This window comes from Galeopterus variegatus, unplaced genomic scaffold (genome assembly GCF_000696425.1).
Source record: "Galeopterus variegatus unplaced genomic scaffold, G_variegatus-3.0.2 Scaffold3692, whole genome shotgun sequence".
Taxonomy (NCBI): Eukaryota; Metazoa; Chordata; class Mammalia; order Dermoptera; family Cynocephalidae; genus Galeopterus; species Galeopterus variegatus.
This window is the reverse complement of record NW_007729803.1, coordinates 84867-105453: the sequence shown is the minus strand read 5'-3', so window position 1 is coordinate 105453 and position 20587 is coordinate 84867. Positions and strand designations below refer to the sequence as shown.

Here is a 20587-nt window from a genome sequence, read left to right as displayed (position 1 = left end):
TGGGCGCGACACTGAGGGTTGCGATCCGTTGCCGGACACGAAAAAAGACAAAAAAAAAACCTTCATCTCAATTAAGAAAAATCTAAAGAGAGTAACCCTATCTCCCTGCTGTACGGCCGGAAATTTCACTACCATTCACGCAGTTGCTAAAACCAAAACCAAAGAACATAAAAAGAAATGAAATTCTGGTACATGATGAACCCTAAAAACATTCTGCTAAGTGAAATAAGTCAGGCACAAAAGGACAAATTTCGTATGATTCCACTTATATGTGGTATCTAGAAAAGTCAAATTATAGACACAGAAAGTCAATTGGTGGTTACCAGGGGCTGGGGTTAGGGGAATGGGTAGTTCTGAGGATAGATGGTGGTGATGGTTACACAACAGTAGGAATGTACTTAATGCCACTAACCTGTTCACTTAAAAATGGTTAAAATGGTCAATTTTCTGTTATGTATATTTTACTATACAAAAAACAAAACAAAAATATCTCTTTCCTTCACCATCCACATCCAATTCATCAGCAAATCCTACTGGCTCTATCTTCAAAATATTCTTGGAACCCAAATACTTATCACTACCTCTACCACCAACGTCCAAACCATCATCTTCAGCCTAGATTCCTGCATTAGCTACTAGCTAATCTCTGCTCCATTCCTATTCCCTTATAATCTAATCTCTACATGATAGCTGGATCCTTTTAAGGAGTAAATTAGACCACGTCACTACCCTGGTCAAAAATCCACTATGCTGTACTCAGAAAAAAAATCTAAATTTCCACCATGGTTTATAAGGCTCTGTATGACATGCCTCTGCCTACCTCTCCCCTAGTCCAGTCTTGTCCACTGACCTTCCTCCCGTTCTTCAAATAATCCAAAAGGATTCCACCTCAGGGCTTTTGTCCTTCCCATGGCCTAGTTTCCCAATTCATTCAGACCTCTGTTCAAACAGCATGTCTTCAAGAGATCCCCTCCCTGACAACCCTATCTAAAACAGCACCTCTCATTACTTTCCACTTCCTTACACTGCTTTTTCATAACTCTTATTACTACTTCAAAGTATATGTTTATTATATCTCTTCCACTAGAGTGTAAACCCTATAAAGACAGAAACTGACTTTTGTTATCACTACATCCCCAGGATCCAGAAAAGTGCCTAGCACATGCTAAGTACTCAGAAAATTCTGTAATGATTGAATAAAATTACTTTTATGTGTAGAAGAACTGAGTATTATATCCCACATTTTCATTTCATACAATTAGACTTTACTAGACATCAAAGGAAAGCATGTTATTTGAAACAACCGAGAGGAAACCTCCATCATCCAAGTTCCCATTTTGCCTTTTCAATCACGGTCACACCTTGAAAGTGGAACAAACCCTTCAAAATGCAATAGGTGTCATTCACAACACAAAAACACTTCTATCAATATGAATTTCACCTCAATTTTTAAATTAACTAATTAAAAAACACTCTTCTATCAGCACCAGGTAACTCCCCTGATAGTTTCTGCTCAGATCTTTCTCCTCTGTTCACTAGTTCCTCACTAAGGGAAGAGGAGGAACTGTCAAGGTTCAGACATCTGAAGATTACCATAAATATAAAACCTTCCTGAACTTTTTAGCCACAGACTGGTCATTTCGAAAGATGTGCTAGTATGTCTGCAATATCTGAATATTTAATTACCCTAACTGCTCACAGATGCTTTTAACTTTACGTCTCTTGACACCATCACTTAGACCACATTTCACTTGGCAATGGTATGATAAAATAATGCCCATGCCTTTATTTCTATGCAAGTCTCTCTCCGTCACTAAGAAGGAAAATGGAAATTTAGCATTTGTTATTCTAAATACTAAATATATTTATAATGTATAAATATGCATGCATATAAGCACAGAGGCCAACCAACAAAATCACAAGCCAACGGAATCAAGTCCATCCGGAAGGAGAATCTGCATTAATGTTTCTTGGCCAGGATACTCTTCAGTTGCATAGACTGTTTTAAATAGCCTTATGGAAACATGATACAATATCCTATTCTCCCTTAAATTAGCTGTATTTTAAATAATTTTTAAAGAAAATGCATATGTGGAGAATAAGATTAGACACATTAGCCATTTTGTATTTAAGTCACCCCAAACAGTCCAAAGGATAGAAGTGCCTCGGTCAATTTCCAAGGCTGACTGGCAAAGAGCCCAATCATACTCCAGAAGACATTCCAGCACAAAATTGAGAGCAAAGGCTGTTCCAAAGTTTTTGTATTTAAGTCACCCCAAACAGTCCAAAGGATAGAAGTGCCTCGGTCAATTTCCAAGGCTGACTGGCAAAGGGCCCAATCATACTCCAGAAGACATTCCAGCACAAAATTGAGAGCAAAGGCTGTTCCAAAGTTTGAAAAGCATGTTTCCTGTTCTAATTAAGAAAAATCTAAAGAGAGTAACCCTATCTCCATGCTGGAGATCTACACTGCCTTCAAAACCTACCTGGGTAATTTCCTCCCTTAATTCAAGAATGTGACATTGTTTAAGAGCCACAGGCAGTAATCCAACTTTTCATTTATTGCTCTAAGCAAATCCTAGCTTGTTAGCTGTCCTGACAGTAATAAAATCATCTTTTAAAGTAACAGTAGATAGAGTTCTTCCTTCCAGCTCCGCTGAAAAATAGGTGGTTGTACTTTATCACTCACTGAAGTAGAAGATGCTGCCTGCTCTCTTTAAGTAGCCACTGAAGATTTTTGTTACAGAAGTACAAAGGAGGCTTATGTCCTTTGGGGAAGATAAGAAGAGAGAGAGACTTTCTGAAGAAGCTTCTTAAGAATAATTGCTAAAGAACTATTTAAAACAGCAATCCATTTTCCGCTAAATTGGTTGATGTGGTTAATTTGGCAAAGCATTTGAGAGATGGAAGAAGCAAGAACATGGTAAGAGGTTCAAGCTTATAATTATTTTGTTTTATTACACCAACAATAAATAAAGGCTCTTTAAAAGTGTTTTTTCTCTTTCATCTGAACACTCATTGACCCATTTCTGCACAGCCATGCTGACCCCAGCCCTTTCACACAGGGTAACTGCCAAAAGTGAACAATCACACGTTCCTGACCAGAAGGAAAAAGGCTGGAATGAAATCTATCATGTGAAATATTTCATGGCCAAAATTAAAGCTTTAAAATGTCACAACCAAAAGCAATACTGTTCTGATTTCAATTTTTTTCTCATAGCCTTTAATCTTATCAAAGCTTGTTGTAAGTCTGATACTTGTCCACTTCCCTAAATTTTTTTGCACAGAAGAATAACATTTCAAACATAAGTTTTTGGGTTTTGCTGTATATGTTTTAACTGAAATAAAAATGTTGAAGCATAGCATGTAAACTCTATTATTTAAAAATCTTCTCTAAGCATAATCCTCCCAAGGCAAAAATGACTCCTTGGTAATTTTATGGACATTTTTTAAAAACCCAGTAACTCATTCAAACCTTTGGGAAATTCCACCAAAGTATAATCTGTTTTCAATCACTTAGCAAGCATTTATTGAATATGTAATGATGGGCCAAGAAATAGTGGCAGATGATTTAAGATGCAATCTCTGACCTCATGGAAGTCATGGTCACTCTAATGGCAGGTTATAAATATATGAACCAAGGACCACACTGAGAGGCTGTTTGCAGAGCAGGATTGAAGATGAATGCCAGAGGACTTGGATCTCAGCTGAAGGGCAGTATTCCAGTTACTGAACTTTCAGCAAGCGGACTTTTTGAAAATCTTGATCTTCTTCAGAAAGGTTTTTCTTGTGTGAAAAATGAACTTTTGGGCCGGCCCGGTGGTGCACTGGAGAGTGCGCCGCTTGGGAAGCACAGCGCCGCTTGGGAAGCGCAGCGGCGCTCCCGCCCGAGGGTTCGGATCCCACATATAGACCGGTTCCCGCTCACTGGCTGAGCGAGGCGCGGGAGCAGCGCTGAGGGTTGCAATCCCATTGCCGGTCCCCGGTCTGGTACGGGGGCAACACTGAGGGTTGCGATCCGTTGCCGGACACGGAAAAAGACAAAAAAAAAAAAAGAAAAAATGAACTTTTGCCCAGTCATCCTCTTGAATTATCCGAAAAAAATTTCCAGCTCAACCAAGATAAAATGAATTTTTCCACACTGAGAAACATCCAGGGTCTGTCTGCTCCACTAAAATTACAAATGGAATTCAAGGCAGTACAGCAGGTTCAGCATCTTCCATTTCTTTCAAGCTCAAACCTTTCACTGGATATTTTGAGGGGTAATGATGAGACTATTGGGTTTGAAGATATTCTTAATGATCCATCACAAAGTGAACTAATGGGAGAACCACACTTGATGGTGGAATATAAACTTGGTTTACTGTAATACAGTGTGTGGTTCATGAATATAGAGGGACAGCATCTTGTTTATAATGTCATTTTACTATCATTTGATGTACTCAACATTAAAAGTACTAACAAATGAAAAAAAAATAAATATATGAACCAATAGAAAACTAAGTGACATTACTTGAAGCCACTAAGAAGGCTTCACAGAGGAAGTGACATCCAATCTGAGACCTGAAGAGGAACTGGTGAAGAAGACAAAGAGGATAGTCAATGCAAAGGAGCAGCACCAGCAAAGTCAAGTACAGAGTGGAAAGTTGGGTAGCACCAACCTTTTAGAAGTAAGCTAAACAATTTGGGCAGAGATCTGTATGCAATAGGAGCTATGTTACAATCAATATGAGGAATTATTTAATTCAAGGCAGGAGAGGTTAAATAGGCCAATTAAGAGGTTACAGAAAACTCTCAAGTGAAAGATGATAAAAATCTCATAATAGAGGGAAAAAAAAATATTGCTTAAATAAAAAAGGCCAGCACTTGGTGACATATAGAAGTGGAGTGGAATGGGAGAGATGAAAGACAATGATGATGTCAACGTTTCGAAGTTTTTGATACCCCTCCCCTCAGTAGTGAGGTCTATGTCCCTTCTCCTTGTATCTGGAAAAGCACATGACTACTTCAAACAAGAATCCAGCCTGGCTACCAAGGCTAGGTTACAAAAGGCTATACAGTTTCCTCCTTATTCACTGGAACACTAACTCCTGGAGCTCTCAGCCACCAAGTGAGAAGTCCGATTATATTGAGGTTGCAATACCGTGAGGAAACCCATGCAACATGTAGCAGCCATGTAAAGGTACTCCAATCCACAATCCCAGCTGAACTCAGCCTTCAAGTCATCCCAGTCCAGGTGACAAGCATGTGAGTGAAGAGCCTCCAGATAATTCCAGCCCCTAGCCATTTGAGTCTTCCCAACTGAAGCCCCAAACATCACAGAACAAAGGTAAGATATCCCTGCTGTGCTCTGGCCAAATTCCTGTCCCACAGAATCTGTGAGCATGATAAAATGATTATGGCTTTACATCACTAAGTTAAGGATCTGTTATACATCTATCAATAACTGAAACAGGTGGCAGTAACACATAAGTGAACAATTAAGGAATACAGGAACACGAGACTTTAGAGAGGAAGAAAATTATGCTGGTTCCATTTAGATCATTTAAATCTGACATATCTGTAGAACACCAAATGGAGATGTTGAATAAACTACTGAAAATAAGGGTCTGGACTTTTAAAAAGAGGTAGAAGCTGAAGAAGCAGTATATGAAAACAAAAGAAGGGTGCATGATGGAGAAAAATAAGAAGGTATAGGTATAGAGTAATAGGAAAATTAGAGAGGAAACTGAGTGGGTCAGAGAGAGAAGAATCAAGAAAGAATCTGTGAAAACCAGACAGATAAAGATTCTCTAAGGTGTCAGCACTGCTGGTCGACAGTATCAAATGTAGCAGGAAATCAAGCAGAATCAAGAGAGAAAGGGAACAAATATATTTGGCAGACTGCTGGTAAATAGGAGAGAAGAGATTCAATAGCATGGTGATAAGCCAAATTACAGAAGCTGAAAAATGAATAAGAACTGGGTAAACTGACACAGCCAGTGTAGACTATGCTCTCAAGTATGGCTGCAATAGGAAAGTAACATAGAGGGTAGAAGCTTGAGAGGGAAGCAGGGGTTACAGAAGTTCTGCTTATCCACTCACTCACCCAGCAAATACATATTTATATTTCTCAGTGTGTATGAGTACGATGAGTAGGTCTATAAACCAAGGGGAAGAAATTAGTAAAGAGAAACCAAAGATAAAAAGGAATTAATGAGTCAAAGTCCTAGAAGAGGCAGGAAACAAAGGATCAAGAGGCCTGGGTAGGGCTCAGGACTGGACATCTCTTTCTCTGAGGCAGGAGAGAAAGGAAGTAATGATGACTACAGAAAGAGACACACTTGAAAGAGGGAAAGAATCTTAAAGAAGCTACCAATGAAAAGCCCACTTTTCATGTGGAATAGGAAGCAAGACCATGTGTTGGGAATGAAGAAACTGGAACAGGATAGCAGACTTTTGAGGAGTTCGAGTGATCTGGAAGCACATCCGTGGTAAATGAGAAGTAGAATGGAGACAATCAATCAATCATCAAGTCATACAAAGAGCCTGGCACAAATTGGAAATGACGATCTCTCAAACAATCACTAGAGCTGTAAATTAACTAAATGAGGACAGGCGCAGAGCTTTTTCAACTTTGTATCCCCCATGCCAAGCAGAGCACCTAGGAGATGACGGGCACCTCAATAAACATTCGGTGAATGTATGTATGAATATGTATGTGCAGATATCACAATTATCAAAAATTTATAAGAAAATTCATCAACGATGATAAAATATTCCCATTTCTTATCCTAAAAGTAATTGTTACTTTCAGTACAGACTTTTTGCTCTATAATTACAAATATATTTTCAGAGTCTATCAGTATATGTAAAAATTTGTGCATTTGAATGCACTCATAAATATAAAACACATTTCTTATCAAGAATTATCTTTGAAAAACGAAAAGCAAAATATAATGAATTTGCTATTTTTCCTTCTGGATCTGAATTTCTGCCCCAGTCTCTTGTGTGGCTTTAAATAACCATATTTTCAACACAAATAGTGTACCCTTCCTTCAAAAAGACTAACCATAATAATGAAACAAATTGTTATTTCATAAGAAATACCTGTTGTTTATACTTCCAAGTTATAGTAAAATACATTCAGAACAGGTTAATTTAACAAAGCATAATGCCTTTACAAGACTGGCATTAAAGAAAGGATGAGGCCCCAATCTTATGAACTTGAACCAAATGGTATACATCAGGACTTCCCATATATAATTGTGAGAAACAGTTTCATTCATATTTAGTCCAAATTCACATAATAATATTCCAGGTAATAATAATATGTACAGTCTGGTATTTGGAGTACTATAATAGCTAATAAGAACAGCTCTCATTAGCATTTACTATATGCAAGACACCATGCTAAGCCCTTTATATGTAGCATCTCCTTTAATACTCATAACCTTATGAGGTAGCTACAGGCAAAAGTTACACATTTCACAAAAGGCAGAGCCAAGATCAAGCCCAGATCTGTATGATACCAAAAAGCCAGAATGTTAACTGCTATACACATATCCACTAATGAAGAAAATCATAGTGTTATAAGTGGTAGTACATAATATGTTCTGTTCCAAGACAGTTGAACTTCTCAAAACCAAAACCTAAATACTGAACTAAAACTTCCTAATCTGCCCTAACATAATCACAGAACTTCAAAGGCTTAAGATAATCTTAATTATGTTCAAAGTACCACTCATAATAATTTGTTTAAAAAGCAGTACATCTGGAAAAAATAAGTGTAAAGACATTATGTGATCAAGGGAAAAAGTAAATATTTTGAGCTAAACATCAATAAAAAAATAACCAAAGAAACATAAACTCTTTGAAGATAATATTGCTTTCCTTTTCCATCATTACGTTCAATTAAAATTCTAGGAAGTGATTCATACTAGCAATAGAAAATCAGGCTGGTGATGCATTTGGAGTCAAGGACACGTGAGTAGTAACCGAGGCAATGGCAAAAGATGAGATTACTTGGTAGACTATAAAACGAGAAAAGGGCCAAGTAGAACCATGGAGCACACTATCCTTTAAGAAGCAGGAAAAGAAGTGTGTAGGCCACAAGATCACAATAAATGCTCCCTTCCCATCACACCACTCCTCAAAAAACAAAGCAAAACAAAATAAAACTTTGCACTTACATACTGTGTAATCTGTCTATGCACTCAATTCATCCACAAAGCAAACATTTACTGTGTATTTCTTAAGTTATAAGGCACTGTGCTAGCTGCTGAGGGTAGTCAAGGATGAAGAGAACCCAGTTCTTAATCATAAGAATCTTGCTAAAATAGGAGCAATATAGCAAGTAGGTTAACAGCACAGGATCTAGGTTGGCATTCAAATCTTAGCAATGCCATTTAATTCCTGGGTGACCATGGGCAAATTACTTAACCTCTAGGTGCTTCTGCTTCCTCACCTACAGTGAGGATCATAATAGTACTTATTCCCATATGGTTGCTAAGAAGAGTAAATGAGCTAAGAACCATGTCATGAGGATTAAAATAATCAAGGTACAGCACTTCTAACAGTGTTTGACATATAATAAATGGTCAATAAATGTTAGTTATTTGTTGTTATAAAAATTACCAGAATGGCTAAATGAGTGCAATAACACAAATAAACAGTGCTACGGGACTTCAAGAAACACAGAAGGATTCTCACTTGGGGGGATTTCAGGGAATACTTCACTGAGCTGCCCCTCAGGGCAAGGCTAACTCATACAGTGCCTTTGTGTGAAACAGAAAGCAGACCACAGGTGCACATCAAGAGGAGGGTAGTCTGGATATCTGTCATCACTCAAGCACCCCGACTTGTGCAGAATGTAACCAGTACAGCCATACACAGTAGCCTGGAAGATAGGAAATATAAAAAGCCAAAGAAAGGTGATAAGGACATTCCAGTAAAAATATAGAAAAAAGACTATAAGCAATCAAGAATGTAGCATATCCAGCCTAGGCTGGCTTTGGCAAGTAACCCAGATTAGCTACAGCACAAGAACCATTTAGAATAGCTGAAGATAAACCTAGAGAAATAAATTGGAGCCAAGTGATAGAGGATCTTGAATACCACAAAGGGATTCAGCTGTGACTCTGATAAGTCAGAAGTAAGGTGATTCCAACAGTAAGAATAATCTGGCATTAAGTACTGAAAGTATCTGAGCATGGGTAGGGAAGAGGACACTGCAGTAGTCTGCTAGTCTGTGACTTCCTCACAGGCAGGGACTGTATGTCCCATTCATTTCTGTATCCTCCAAATTAACATAGTGCTTGAAACAGAGTAGGCACTCAATAATTATTTGAGGCATAAATGAATAAATGAGACAGAAAGAAGCAATGTGAGCCTTTATTAAAGTGGGAATAGTGGAAATAGAATGATGCATAATAGAAAAATATTGCAGAGATAGAAACAAGGATATTTGCTGGCTGATGAAATGTAGCAAGGATATGGCAGAATCAATAAAGATTGTAAAACTGATAAATACCATGTGGATTGCATTACATGTTTCTTTGAAAATCAAATATAATTATGTTCACAAAAAAGCTCTCTGGAAAAAAAAAAAAAGACTTTTTCTCTGGAATAAAAGCTAGTCATCTTGGGTAGATTTACTACTGCATTTGACCGTGGATATACCTCATCATTTTAACACATTTTTTCTTCACTAACACAAAACCTTAAAGAGTACTAAGGACTTTTTTTCTGGAATAAAAGCTAGTCATCTTGGGTAGATTTACTACTGCATTTGACCGTGAATATACCTCATCATTTTAACACATTTTTTCTTCACTAACACAAAACCTTAAAGAGTACTAAGTGTGTCTACTCTGTTAAGAAGCACAATAAAACCTTATTAAATGTTGCTTTAATTAACACAGAAGAAACTACTTGTAGGGAAAGTGAAGATAAATGGTCAGGCTCCCTCAGGGGGTTCAGAATCTTGCCGAGGATTTGATGTAAATGATAACTGTGCACGTGTGCCCAGGTGTTCCTTAGCCATTGTCTGCGGATGCACGTGGGTACCCAGGTCTTCCTGGGTTATCAGCCTTAAGTATAAAGGATGAGTAGCTCTGATCCACAGTGCCCTCCCCACTCCCCTCACCCCTGATATGCCCCGGGGCAGAGGGGCGGGAGGGCCTCAGGGAGGCTGCGGCTGCTGCTGCTGAGGAAGCTGAGGACTGAGGACTGAGCTCATGTTGGAATGAACCTGTCAACTCTGCCAGTGGCTCCCAGGATATTTCCCAATTACCTAGCTTGCGACCTGCAATGTGAGGGGTCTGGTGACCCAGCCTGGCATGAGATGGGTCTGTGACCCAGTCTGGCATGTGAGGGGTCTGGTGACCCAGTCTATACAACAGGTTTGAAGGGTCTGTGGGCCCTAGCCTGACAATACTACCGAACCAATTTCAGCTATATACCACCAAAAAAAGATAGGTAGAAATTGATAGACACAGATGTAAATACACTTATATAAATATATACACACATTTATATATACAACACTTTTGTGAATGTAGTTTTAGCAGGCTATAAGCTTCCACAGTGCATGTTTATTTTTCTTTTTAGTCCCAGGATGTCTGGCAGTGAATGTTATAGGTGCTCAATAAATATCTGTTGAACTAAAATGAAATGAATTGACTTAGAAATCTCACAGAGCTTATCAACAGTTTTTTTTTTTTTTATCAACAGTTTCTGATGGGTTTTGTTTCCCTCTCCCAGTCTCAGTGCTCTTCCACACTGTGCGAATAGCTTCCTGGACCTGCTTCCCCTAGGCCTACAGCCTTATCTTAGATCTTCCCACTCCAATGCTGAAAAACAGACGCCAACCCATAGAAAAGATGAGAGAAAATAGTTATGAATAGCTTCCTGGACCTGCTTCCCCTAGGCCTACAGCCTTATCTTAGACCTTCCCACTCCAATGCTGAAAAACAGACGCCAACCCATAGAAAAGATGAGAGAAAATAGTTAGCAAGGTCTTCAGCAAAACTGGCTTAAGCAGAAACAGGTCAGAGATCCCTCTCACAATAGGAGGTCCATGGAATAATTAAGACTTCGCATAGTAATGAATCAATAGAGACCTCCAAAGACACCATCCTAACTTGAGCTTTTAACACCTTAAAGTATCACATCCTAGCACCACTTCCCGATAAATGTCCATGAACCTAAGCCATCTATATCAGCACAGGCAAAAAGAAGGGCTAGGAGGAATCCTAAGCTTCTCCCAAAGGCCTGTCCTCTACATAAATAAAATAATAAAATCTTAAGTTAGGAAATACAGAGCACAGGATCATGCCAGACACATATAAATCATACAGAACAGGTATAGCTCTTTTCCATTTTCAGGCAGTCCTCTGGCAGATCATATTTCAGAAAAATCATTTAAGACAAGCATGCTGCTCCCTAATCAAAAACACTACTAATCAAGTATATATGCTATATTAAATTTCTCTTTCTTAAGTATTATATATTTATTAAAGAGGACAAGATAGTAGCCAATCATAAAATACTGTAGTAAGTCATATTATCTTAGCATTATCACAACATGCTGCTCAAATTTCTTGGCCTTTTCCTTCCTGATTTCTGCACTAACTTTGCTACAAAATATCAAAAAATGAAAGGAAAAAAAACACCTTCTACAGAATACTACGGATCTTCTTAAGGGAGATTTTACAAACATGTTTAAAAACACTAAACTTTAAGATACTAAATGCTTTCTAAGGAAGTGATCCAAGAGTAGTCTTACTGCTGTTTCTTTCCTGTTGCCACTTTCCCTGTCATACACATAAGTATTAAAGATGAAGCTGTCCTCATTCCTACCACCTGAAAAAAGAAAAAAAAAGAGTGTTTCTGATTCAGTAGATGGGGTAGGGCTTGAGATTTTTATATATCTTACAAGTTCCCAGGTAATACTGATTATGCTGGTCAGAGGGCCACATTACTGGAACTATCATCCTAAGTCAACAGAGATGTTTAAGATAGACATTTTTTGTTACTTTTAATTGGCATCCTCAGAGAGACTCAAGAGAATGGTACAAATAACAGTTATGAAAAATTGGAAAAAGTATAATTTCTAAATAAAAAAAATTTTCAGAAGGACTAAAAAACAACTAAAATCTAATATAGCAGTATGAAAAAGTCTAAGAAATCTTTCAAAACACAAAGCAAAAAACAAAGAGATAGAGAATATGAGAGAAAAATTACCAAGTATAAAGAGTTGACATCTACCTAATAGGTTTCTGTACAGAGAAGAAACACACCACAAAAAAGTAGTTAATTAATAGTAGAAATTTTCCCTAAGCTGAAAAAGACTCAAGTCACGATACTGCAGAGCCAATTTTCCAAGCAGATAAAAATTTTTAAAGCCAACAACAAGATACATATTTGTGATATTTTTAAACTTAAGACTTAAAGAAAGCCTTAAAAGCTTTGGGGAAAAAAAACACATGTTAATACAAAGGAATATGAATCAGACTAGCATCAGACATTTCATTAGCATTCTAGAAAAAAATGGAATGTTTATTTCAAAGTTCAGAGAGAAAATTATTTTGAACCTTGAATTCTATATTTAGTTAAAATATAAAATATGAAAGCGACTTTGGAAATTAATGAACTAAGCAAATTAACTACCTATATGTATTAGTTTCCTACTTACTCTGTTAAGAATTTATCACAGAAGTCCAAATGGGTCTTAATGAGCTAAAATTAAGGTGTCAGCAAAATTACATACCTTCTAGAGGCTCTAGGGAAGAATCCACTTCCATGCCTTTTTTAGCTTCTAGAGCCGACATAACATTCCTTGACCAGCGGTCCCTTCTCATCTTCAAGACCAGCAATAGTAGATTGCTACTTTACATAGAACCACCCTGACTCTGATTCTGCTGCCTCCCTCTTTCACTTATAAGGATCCTTATGATCACACTGGACCTAACCAGATAATCGAGGATAATCTTCCCAACTCAAGATTGTTAATTTAATCACATCAGCAAAGTTCCTTTTGCCATGAAAGGTAACATATGCACTGGATCCAGGAATTACAATGTGGACATTTTGGTGGGCTGTTATTCTGCCCATCAAACCACACAAGGACTCAAGATGCCCTCCAGAGAAACAAAAAAAGAATTCAAGAAAGAGGACAAGATGGGATACAAAAAATAAGTCTTCCATAAAAGGAAAAGACTTGAAAAAATTTTTCAAAGAAAAAACTTGACCTTGACATTGGAATCTTCTCCTTCTAGAAGCACAACTTTAGAGAAACATGACTACATTTTCTTCTGTAAAAGTTCATTTACACCACTTGGTTCTACAATGAATAAAATTCACAGAACCAAAATATTACAAATGTTGTTTATTAGTTTCAAGTTTTCAGAAATAAACACAGAACCAAGCATCAGAAGACAAACTTCATGTGCCCAGTTCTGATTTCTGGGAGATTCTGGATTCCATACGTTAATACCACATTTGCATAGTACCACACATTATTTTTTCTATTAAGAACTGAAATTGCTTAGTAATGGTAGAAAATAAGTTAGAAGCACAGTCACAGCTAAACATATTAAATGATTCTTTCTTGTATTTTATAAAATGGGTATGAAGGAGAAATTAAAATCAGCTCTGAAATATGTATGTGCATTTTTGTTAACTAGCTGATTAATTTATGGAGTTGCATATCTTTAATGTTAAATTTTAGTTTTATTTTAAATATCTAAAAAGATAGATAACATCTCACATTAATGAAGTATGATAAAGGTGTACTCTCATAGACTACAGCTGAAATTAAAAATTAAGAAAACTTTTAGGAATATAATTTAAAGTATGTATATCTTTTTACCTAACAGTTTTATTTCCAGGAATCTATCCTACAAAAATATCAACAGTTAATGTGTAGGAATACTATATAAGAATTACACCGCAACATCATTTAAAATAAGGGGAAATAATGGGAACCAACCCAACCTAAATATTACATCAAATGGGAATTGATTAAATATATTATGGTTCGCCATTAATGCAGCAGCCATTAAGAATGACATATAGTATAGAAAGATGCATGTATATACATATGTATTATTTTTTAATTTTGTATGGTGAAAGGAAGAACTGAAAGGATATATATAAATTCATAGCTACAGTTAATCCTATTGAAGAAAAGGAGTGTAAGAACCTTAGTTTTATGTTACACATCTTCTGTTTGAATTTTATTTCAATGGCTATACACTACTTTCAGAATATTTTTTACCTTTTACCTTTAAAGAAAAAAAAATTAATACTTAAAAGTTGAACTCAGAATAATTCTTCTCTAGAATTATTAATGGGATCATAATAGATCATAAGTGGGAAAACTGGTTTAGGATATGACCTCTGTTCAAGAACACAAAAGCCTTTTGTGGGATATATTGCAAACAATATATGGTCACTATTTAAATGCACCACTACTATTAAAAGTAACCAGTACCACTGGCAGTATTTCGAGTTCCTTAAAGCCAAGCAAATGACTAAAACTACACTACATAGCTTCTGACAGAGTAAATGGAAAACACCAATATGCTCTTTATCATTACCTTAAATAACATTTTAATAAATTAATATTTCTGTTAATAAACACCTACCGAATCATTCGCTGCTAGTGCAAGTGCAAGGTTCACTGTAAAAAATAAAAAAGTAATTAAATTTAGTAACTTTTCTTCTATTAAATTTAATATGCCTTTTAAAATTTTCAATGTAATAACCTATGTACAAAAACTTTTAACATATCTCACTTACTTGTAAAGAACAAGGACACAGAGAGAACACAGAAAGTAAAAAGTAAAGTAAAAAAGAAAGTAATTTTCTAACATAAGCAATAGGTAAGTGCCCCAAAAGTAACATTTTAAAGAATCCACTAGTAATGTTATAATTTTGTTTAAATAATCCACTTAGTTTTTAAAAAACAATGTTAATAGAATATATACTTTAATTATTTTCAAAAGCATATTCTGTAGAAAAATTTTCTATCTTTTGATAAATAAAAGTGAATATGATCCAATTGTCTTAAAAATAAATGCTGGTATTGCAGGAGTTCCAAGTATCTAACTCATAAACATTCATGTATATGAAAGCCTGGACCACTCTGCACGGAGAGAAGGGAAGAGTATAAAAGGTAAGGGGGTAAAACGTGTTCCCAAAACTGCCTATGCCAGTGAATTCCAGAAACACAAAGGAGGAAAGCAGTAATCCCAAAACCAGCTTTAGCCCACCAAAAAGGATATGCTACATCTAAGAAGAGAGGTCCGAAAGTAACACATTTCAAAGACTGATCAATAAATAGACCCTCATAATGTGAATCACATTTGCTTACAGAGCAACATTATAAATTACGTCAGGGTGTTTCCTGTCAAGTAGTTAAGAGCACACCTTTTTAAGGTACATCTGGTTCAACCCAGCTCCATTACCTTCTATTGTATAACCCTGAGTAGGTTATTTTATCCAGTAAGTCTGTTTCCTCATATATAAAATGAGGATAATTCCTACTTCATAACTGCTGGGAGGTTTAAATGAAATATTGTATGTAAAGTACTTAGCCTAGGGTATGGAACTTGATAAATTCATTTTTATAAATTATAAAATAACTTTGAATATCAGGTACAGGAAAATTCAAACATAATCCAAATTTTAAGCAGAAACTTTCAAAAAATAATTCAGCTTATAGTTAGGTTCTTCCTGGGCTGTGCAGTTAGCTTGCTTGGTCAGAGCATGATACTGATAACAACAAGGTCAAGGAATCAGATCCCCATACTGGCCAACTGCCCCCTCCCCCAAAAAATGTTAGGTTCTTCCTACATTTATGTAATAGAATCACAGAGCATGTTCATGTTAGTCAAATGTTTCTAATCCAAAATATCTCTAGCATAAATATTCAAAAGAGAAGTATTTTGAAATAGTTTGGGACAGGAATAAATACATATAAGAGAAAGAAAATACAGTATCAACAGAGTTTACATAGAAATAACCTATTTCTTAGGCTTAGGTGTGAGGACAGAGCTGTCATGAAAAGCAAGGGGTAGCTGTTTGGGACAGACGGTATAATGTTAACAGAGAAAAAAAGTGAGGAAGGACCATTTACTGAAGCACCTACCATGTGTCATACACTGTACACTTTCTCATACATTTTCCTAATTAAATGCTTTTGCATTCCATGGCAACAGATCATCTTCCAACTAAAAACAATAAACAATCTGTTTTAACAAGTGCTAGCCTAGAGACCCAACAAATTAAACTGCACAAAACTTAAAGAACTACGGCTATGACCATAAAAACACTTTCCTTCTTTATCTAGTCCAAGTAATCACAGAGCATACAAAAGAATTCACACCAGTGAAAACAGGTGTGAGAACTCCAAATTTTCAAAAAACAGTAAGAGGTAGATTCTAGAACCAAAGACTCAGAGCTTCTAAATTTTAAAAATAAAACATCAAACAGATTGTAGGCACTTAGGAAAGAAAGCAAAAATGTATAGGATATCACATGAATTCACTAAGAACAAACCATTAACTAATCATTTTTTAATAATAATATAGAGTCAAATAGTAACAGATTAGGCGTGTATCACAAATATAATATTTGGTAAATCTTAATTTCTTCAAAACATCTGACAAACTCTCCCACAATTCCCTTCAAGTCAAAATGAGAATAAATGGAGCCAACAACATTTTGTAGCTGGTTGTACAGCTATAAAACTGAAAATATCCAGAAAGAACCAAATATGGCTTTAAGTCAACACACAAGATTTCTAGTGATATTCGCAGAACTCTGTATCTGGCTCTTCTTATTTCAAAATGTCATTGACTTCAATGGAATGAAAAAATTTTGAGATAAGCATATGCCCCAATTTTAGGTTAATAGTCTGAAAAAAATCTCGAAATTTAAAAGATCTCTTTTGTCAGTCTAGAACTATGCCAAAATTAACACAATGAAATATAATAAGGATAATCATTTTTTTAAATATCAACTTTTAAAAACAAAAGATTGGGTAAAATCTGAATTAGCAGCCACTCCTAGTGAAATGATTGAAAATTCAATATGAGGCAACAAGAAGACATGAGTGCTTTATGATTCCAAATTAATAATACAAGTTACAAGGGTATAACACAAGTCAAAGGGTACAAACTTTCAGTAATAAGATGAATAAGCTCTGTAGGCCTAATGTACAGCAAAGTGACTAGGGTTAATATATTGTGCATCTGAAATTTGCTAAAATAGATCTTAACTATTCTTGCTCACCACACACACACACACACACACACACGAACACACACACAAAAGGTATGTAATGATGGATGTTAATTAACTTGATTGTGAAAATCATTTCACAATGTATACATATATCAAAACATCATACACACACACACGAACACACACACAAAAGGTATGTAATGATGGATATGTTAATTAACTTGATTGTGAAAATCATTTCACAATGTATACATATATCAAAACATCATACTCTATACCCTGAATATATTTAATTTTTATTTGTCAATTATAACTCAACAAAACTGAAATAATATAACACATTACCTGTGGTGATTAAATTGGGAGGAAAGAAATTCCCCTTTTATATTATTACACTGAAACAATTTTTTCAGAAGTCAAAATTTACTTTTGAAAATTTTAGAGAATATCTGGTTATCAGTCTAGGCTTGTTAACTCTTCTATTTCTGGTGGCACATCTTTATCAGTTCTGAAAGCAGCATTTGTGTCAATGAAATCTTTTTTTTTTTTTTTAAAAGATGACCGGTAAGGGGATCTCAACCCTTGGCTTGGTGTTGTCAGCACCACGCTCAGCCAGCGAGCAAACCGGCCACCCCTATATAGGATCTGAACCCGTGGCCTTCGTGTTATCAGCACTGTACTCTACCAAGTGAGCCACGGGCCGGCCTAATGAAATCTATAATCAATAAAAAGCACCACCAAGAAAATTTTCTGCTCATAATATATTAATATAAAAGATATAAAAATTAAATGACATTTCAAATAATTAAAATAATGTTACATCTTTTCAAGCATTTTCAAATATTACATCATGTTGACTTTATAAACATGTGAAAATTATATTACGGTTAAATGAAAAAGGCACAACAATGCAAACAACCTTACTGCAAATACATAGCTATATGTATATTGATAAAGACTGGAAAAGAACATCAAAGAGTGGAAATAATTCCGTATTAAAGTTACTACATGTTTTAAAAATAATAACAACCAATTACTGAGCACTTACTATGTAAGAGGCACTGGGCTAAGTGGTTAACTTTTTAATTTGCATAATCATGCTTTGAAAGAGGTTGTCATCATCCCCTTTTTATAATGAAGAAAACTGAAGAACTGCTGGGCAATCTCCCCACCTTTTCTTCAGTTAAGTTGTACAAGACCTGGCTACTACATAGTTTTGTCTAACTCCAAAAAATCTAAGCTCCTACCCACTACCAACTCCTAATACCTGAACTAAGGAACCAGCTTTTAGGAACTAACAAATACTAAACGTTATTTAAAAACAAAACTATAATTTTAATAGGGTGCACTTGCCAGTTGGCCTAAGTTCTTAATCAGGATAAGAATTAATATCCCATAATACCTGCTGTAGTTGATTTTCCAACTCCACCCTTTCCAGAAGCCACAACTACAGTTTGCTTAACACCTTCTATCGGTTTCTGCTTTGGAAGTCCTCGGGACATGATCTGTGTTCTTCTTTGTTTTAGGGACTCACTCTCAGCGCCAGATAACTTCAAAAAAAAAAAAAAAAAAAAGGGTTTTAAAAAACCTGCTGTAGTTGATTTTCCAACTCCACCCTTTCCAGAAGCCACAACTACAGTTTGCTTAACACCTTCTATCGGTTTCTGCTTTGGAAGTCCTCGGGACATGATCTGTGTTCTTCTTTGTTTTAGGGACTCACTCTCAGCGCCAGATAACTTCAAAAAAAAAAAAAAAGCGTTTTAAATAAGCCATCTTCACTGTCACTCTGTAAAAGAAAAAACAATTAGGGGTTTGCGATTACAAGGGCTTTTTTTTCTTTTCTAATTCTGCTCTTCTCCACTAGTTCGGCCTTTGGTGATAATATACCCACTGCTACTGATCACAATTATAAAGACACATTTTTAAATTGAAATTTATCTTCCAAAATATGCTGACGTTAAAAAATGGAAAGTAAATAAGATGGCTCTCTACGGAGTTACATCCTCCACGTGTTTTCCTTCTTTTTAACCTATTTGTTAAATAACCCAAAACCAAGAAAGCAATGTGCAATGCGCACATCCACTTTCCGACCATGCGTTTCATGTCCCTCCACGCCTCAGCCTGGTCCTACTGGGGGTATGCCTGGAAAGTGGGGACGTCTAGCCGACTGGGGTCTCACTAAGCCGCCAGCGACCGGGGCCCATGAGAAACTGAGGTCAGTCCTCGGCAAGGGGCAACGCCAGGGCACCTGCGCATCTGCCGCCCGACATCGCCGTCCCGCCCTCCTCCCCCTGCCCTGTGTCACCACGGACCTGGCGCCGGCAAACCAACGCTCGGATTCCCCCAAGCGGAGCAGCAGCCCCGCCACCACTCCCGGGAGACACCCCACCAAAAAGCAGCAGACGCTGCCAAGTCCCCATGGCGCGGAACGAAGCCCTGAGTCCTGCTGGGAAACCGTCGCGGCGGGCGCTGGGTGATGACGTCACGTGGCAACGCTCGGCTTCCTCTCCCTAGCAACAGGCCTTTGGGTATCTTCAGCCCAGAAACACAACTTGTCGTGGTCCAATTTGTAGCCAGCTACAAACATTTTGCAGCGTTTTACCATCTGCTCGCGAAGCGTTTTCACATGCAACATCTCATTTAATCCTTACAGAAGTCCTGGAGTAGGCAGAAGACTCTTACTAGTATCCCCTTTTCATTAGTAAGAAAACTGAGACCTAGAAAGTTCAAACGGTGGAATCTGAACTCCAGGTTTTGTTACTGCGCAGTATATGGCCACTTAAACACTGCCACTGTTAAGGGCTTTACCTTTCTATTTTTTCCTGCGTGATCTACAATAATAGTAGTCTGCTTTGTGCTGGTATTCACTGCTTGTATTGCTGACAGGTCCCTGAAAGAGAGGTGGGGGTGCTTTACCTGACTGGAAAAAGTCCAGTTAAGTCAGAAAACAGATCTAATGAAGTAGGTTTGCTCAAGAAAAAACTTGAGTGAGACAGAGCTTGAGGGGGGAAGTGTAATTTATCCTTGTGAAAGAAAGGAAGTATTTCTACATCCAAAGCGGATGAGACCGTGAAAGAAACCACTTTGGGAGAAAAGCTCAAAAGCTGATATAGGAAGCCAAACCCAGCAAAAGCATCATTTGGAATGTGGGATGATTTACCCTCTCATGTTCTCCATAGTACTTTCTAGGTTTGATTTTAATTTCTTTCATTTGCTTCTTATTTGTAGGTTGTTTGTTATATCAAAGATACAAGTTCATTCACTTATTTTTCTCTGATCTGGTCTTTATTTTCTTATCTTTATACAGGCATAACATATCAACCACGAAAAATTATTGTAAGGACTAAATGAGATA

General features: G+C 36.7%; 1 protein-coding gene across 1 annotated transcript in view; it reads right to left on the bottom strand.

Annotated features, from left to right (window-relative positions):
* Positions 1-19689, bottom strand: part of LOC103601345 (iron-sulfur protein NUBPL-like) — an 86725-nt gene extending 67036 nt beyond the window's left edge. The window contains exons 1-3 of the mRNA XM_008585742.1: positions 19545-19689; positions 18821-18968; positions 14631-14665 (exon numbers count right to left, since the gene is read on the bottom strand). Of these exons, the coding sequence (XP_008583964.1) occupies positions 14631-14665; positions 18821-18968; positions 19545-19652 (291 nt within the window). The 5' untranslated portion in view covers positions 19653-19689. The remainder of the gene's footprint in view (positions 1-14630; positions 14666-18820; positions 18969-19544) is intronic.
* Between the last annotated feature and the right edge of the window lie 898 nt (positions 19690-20587).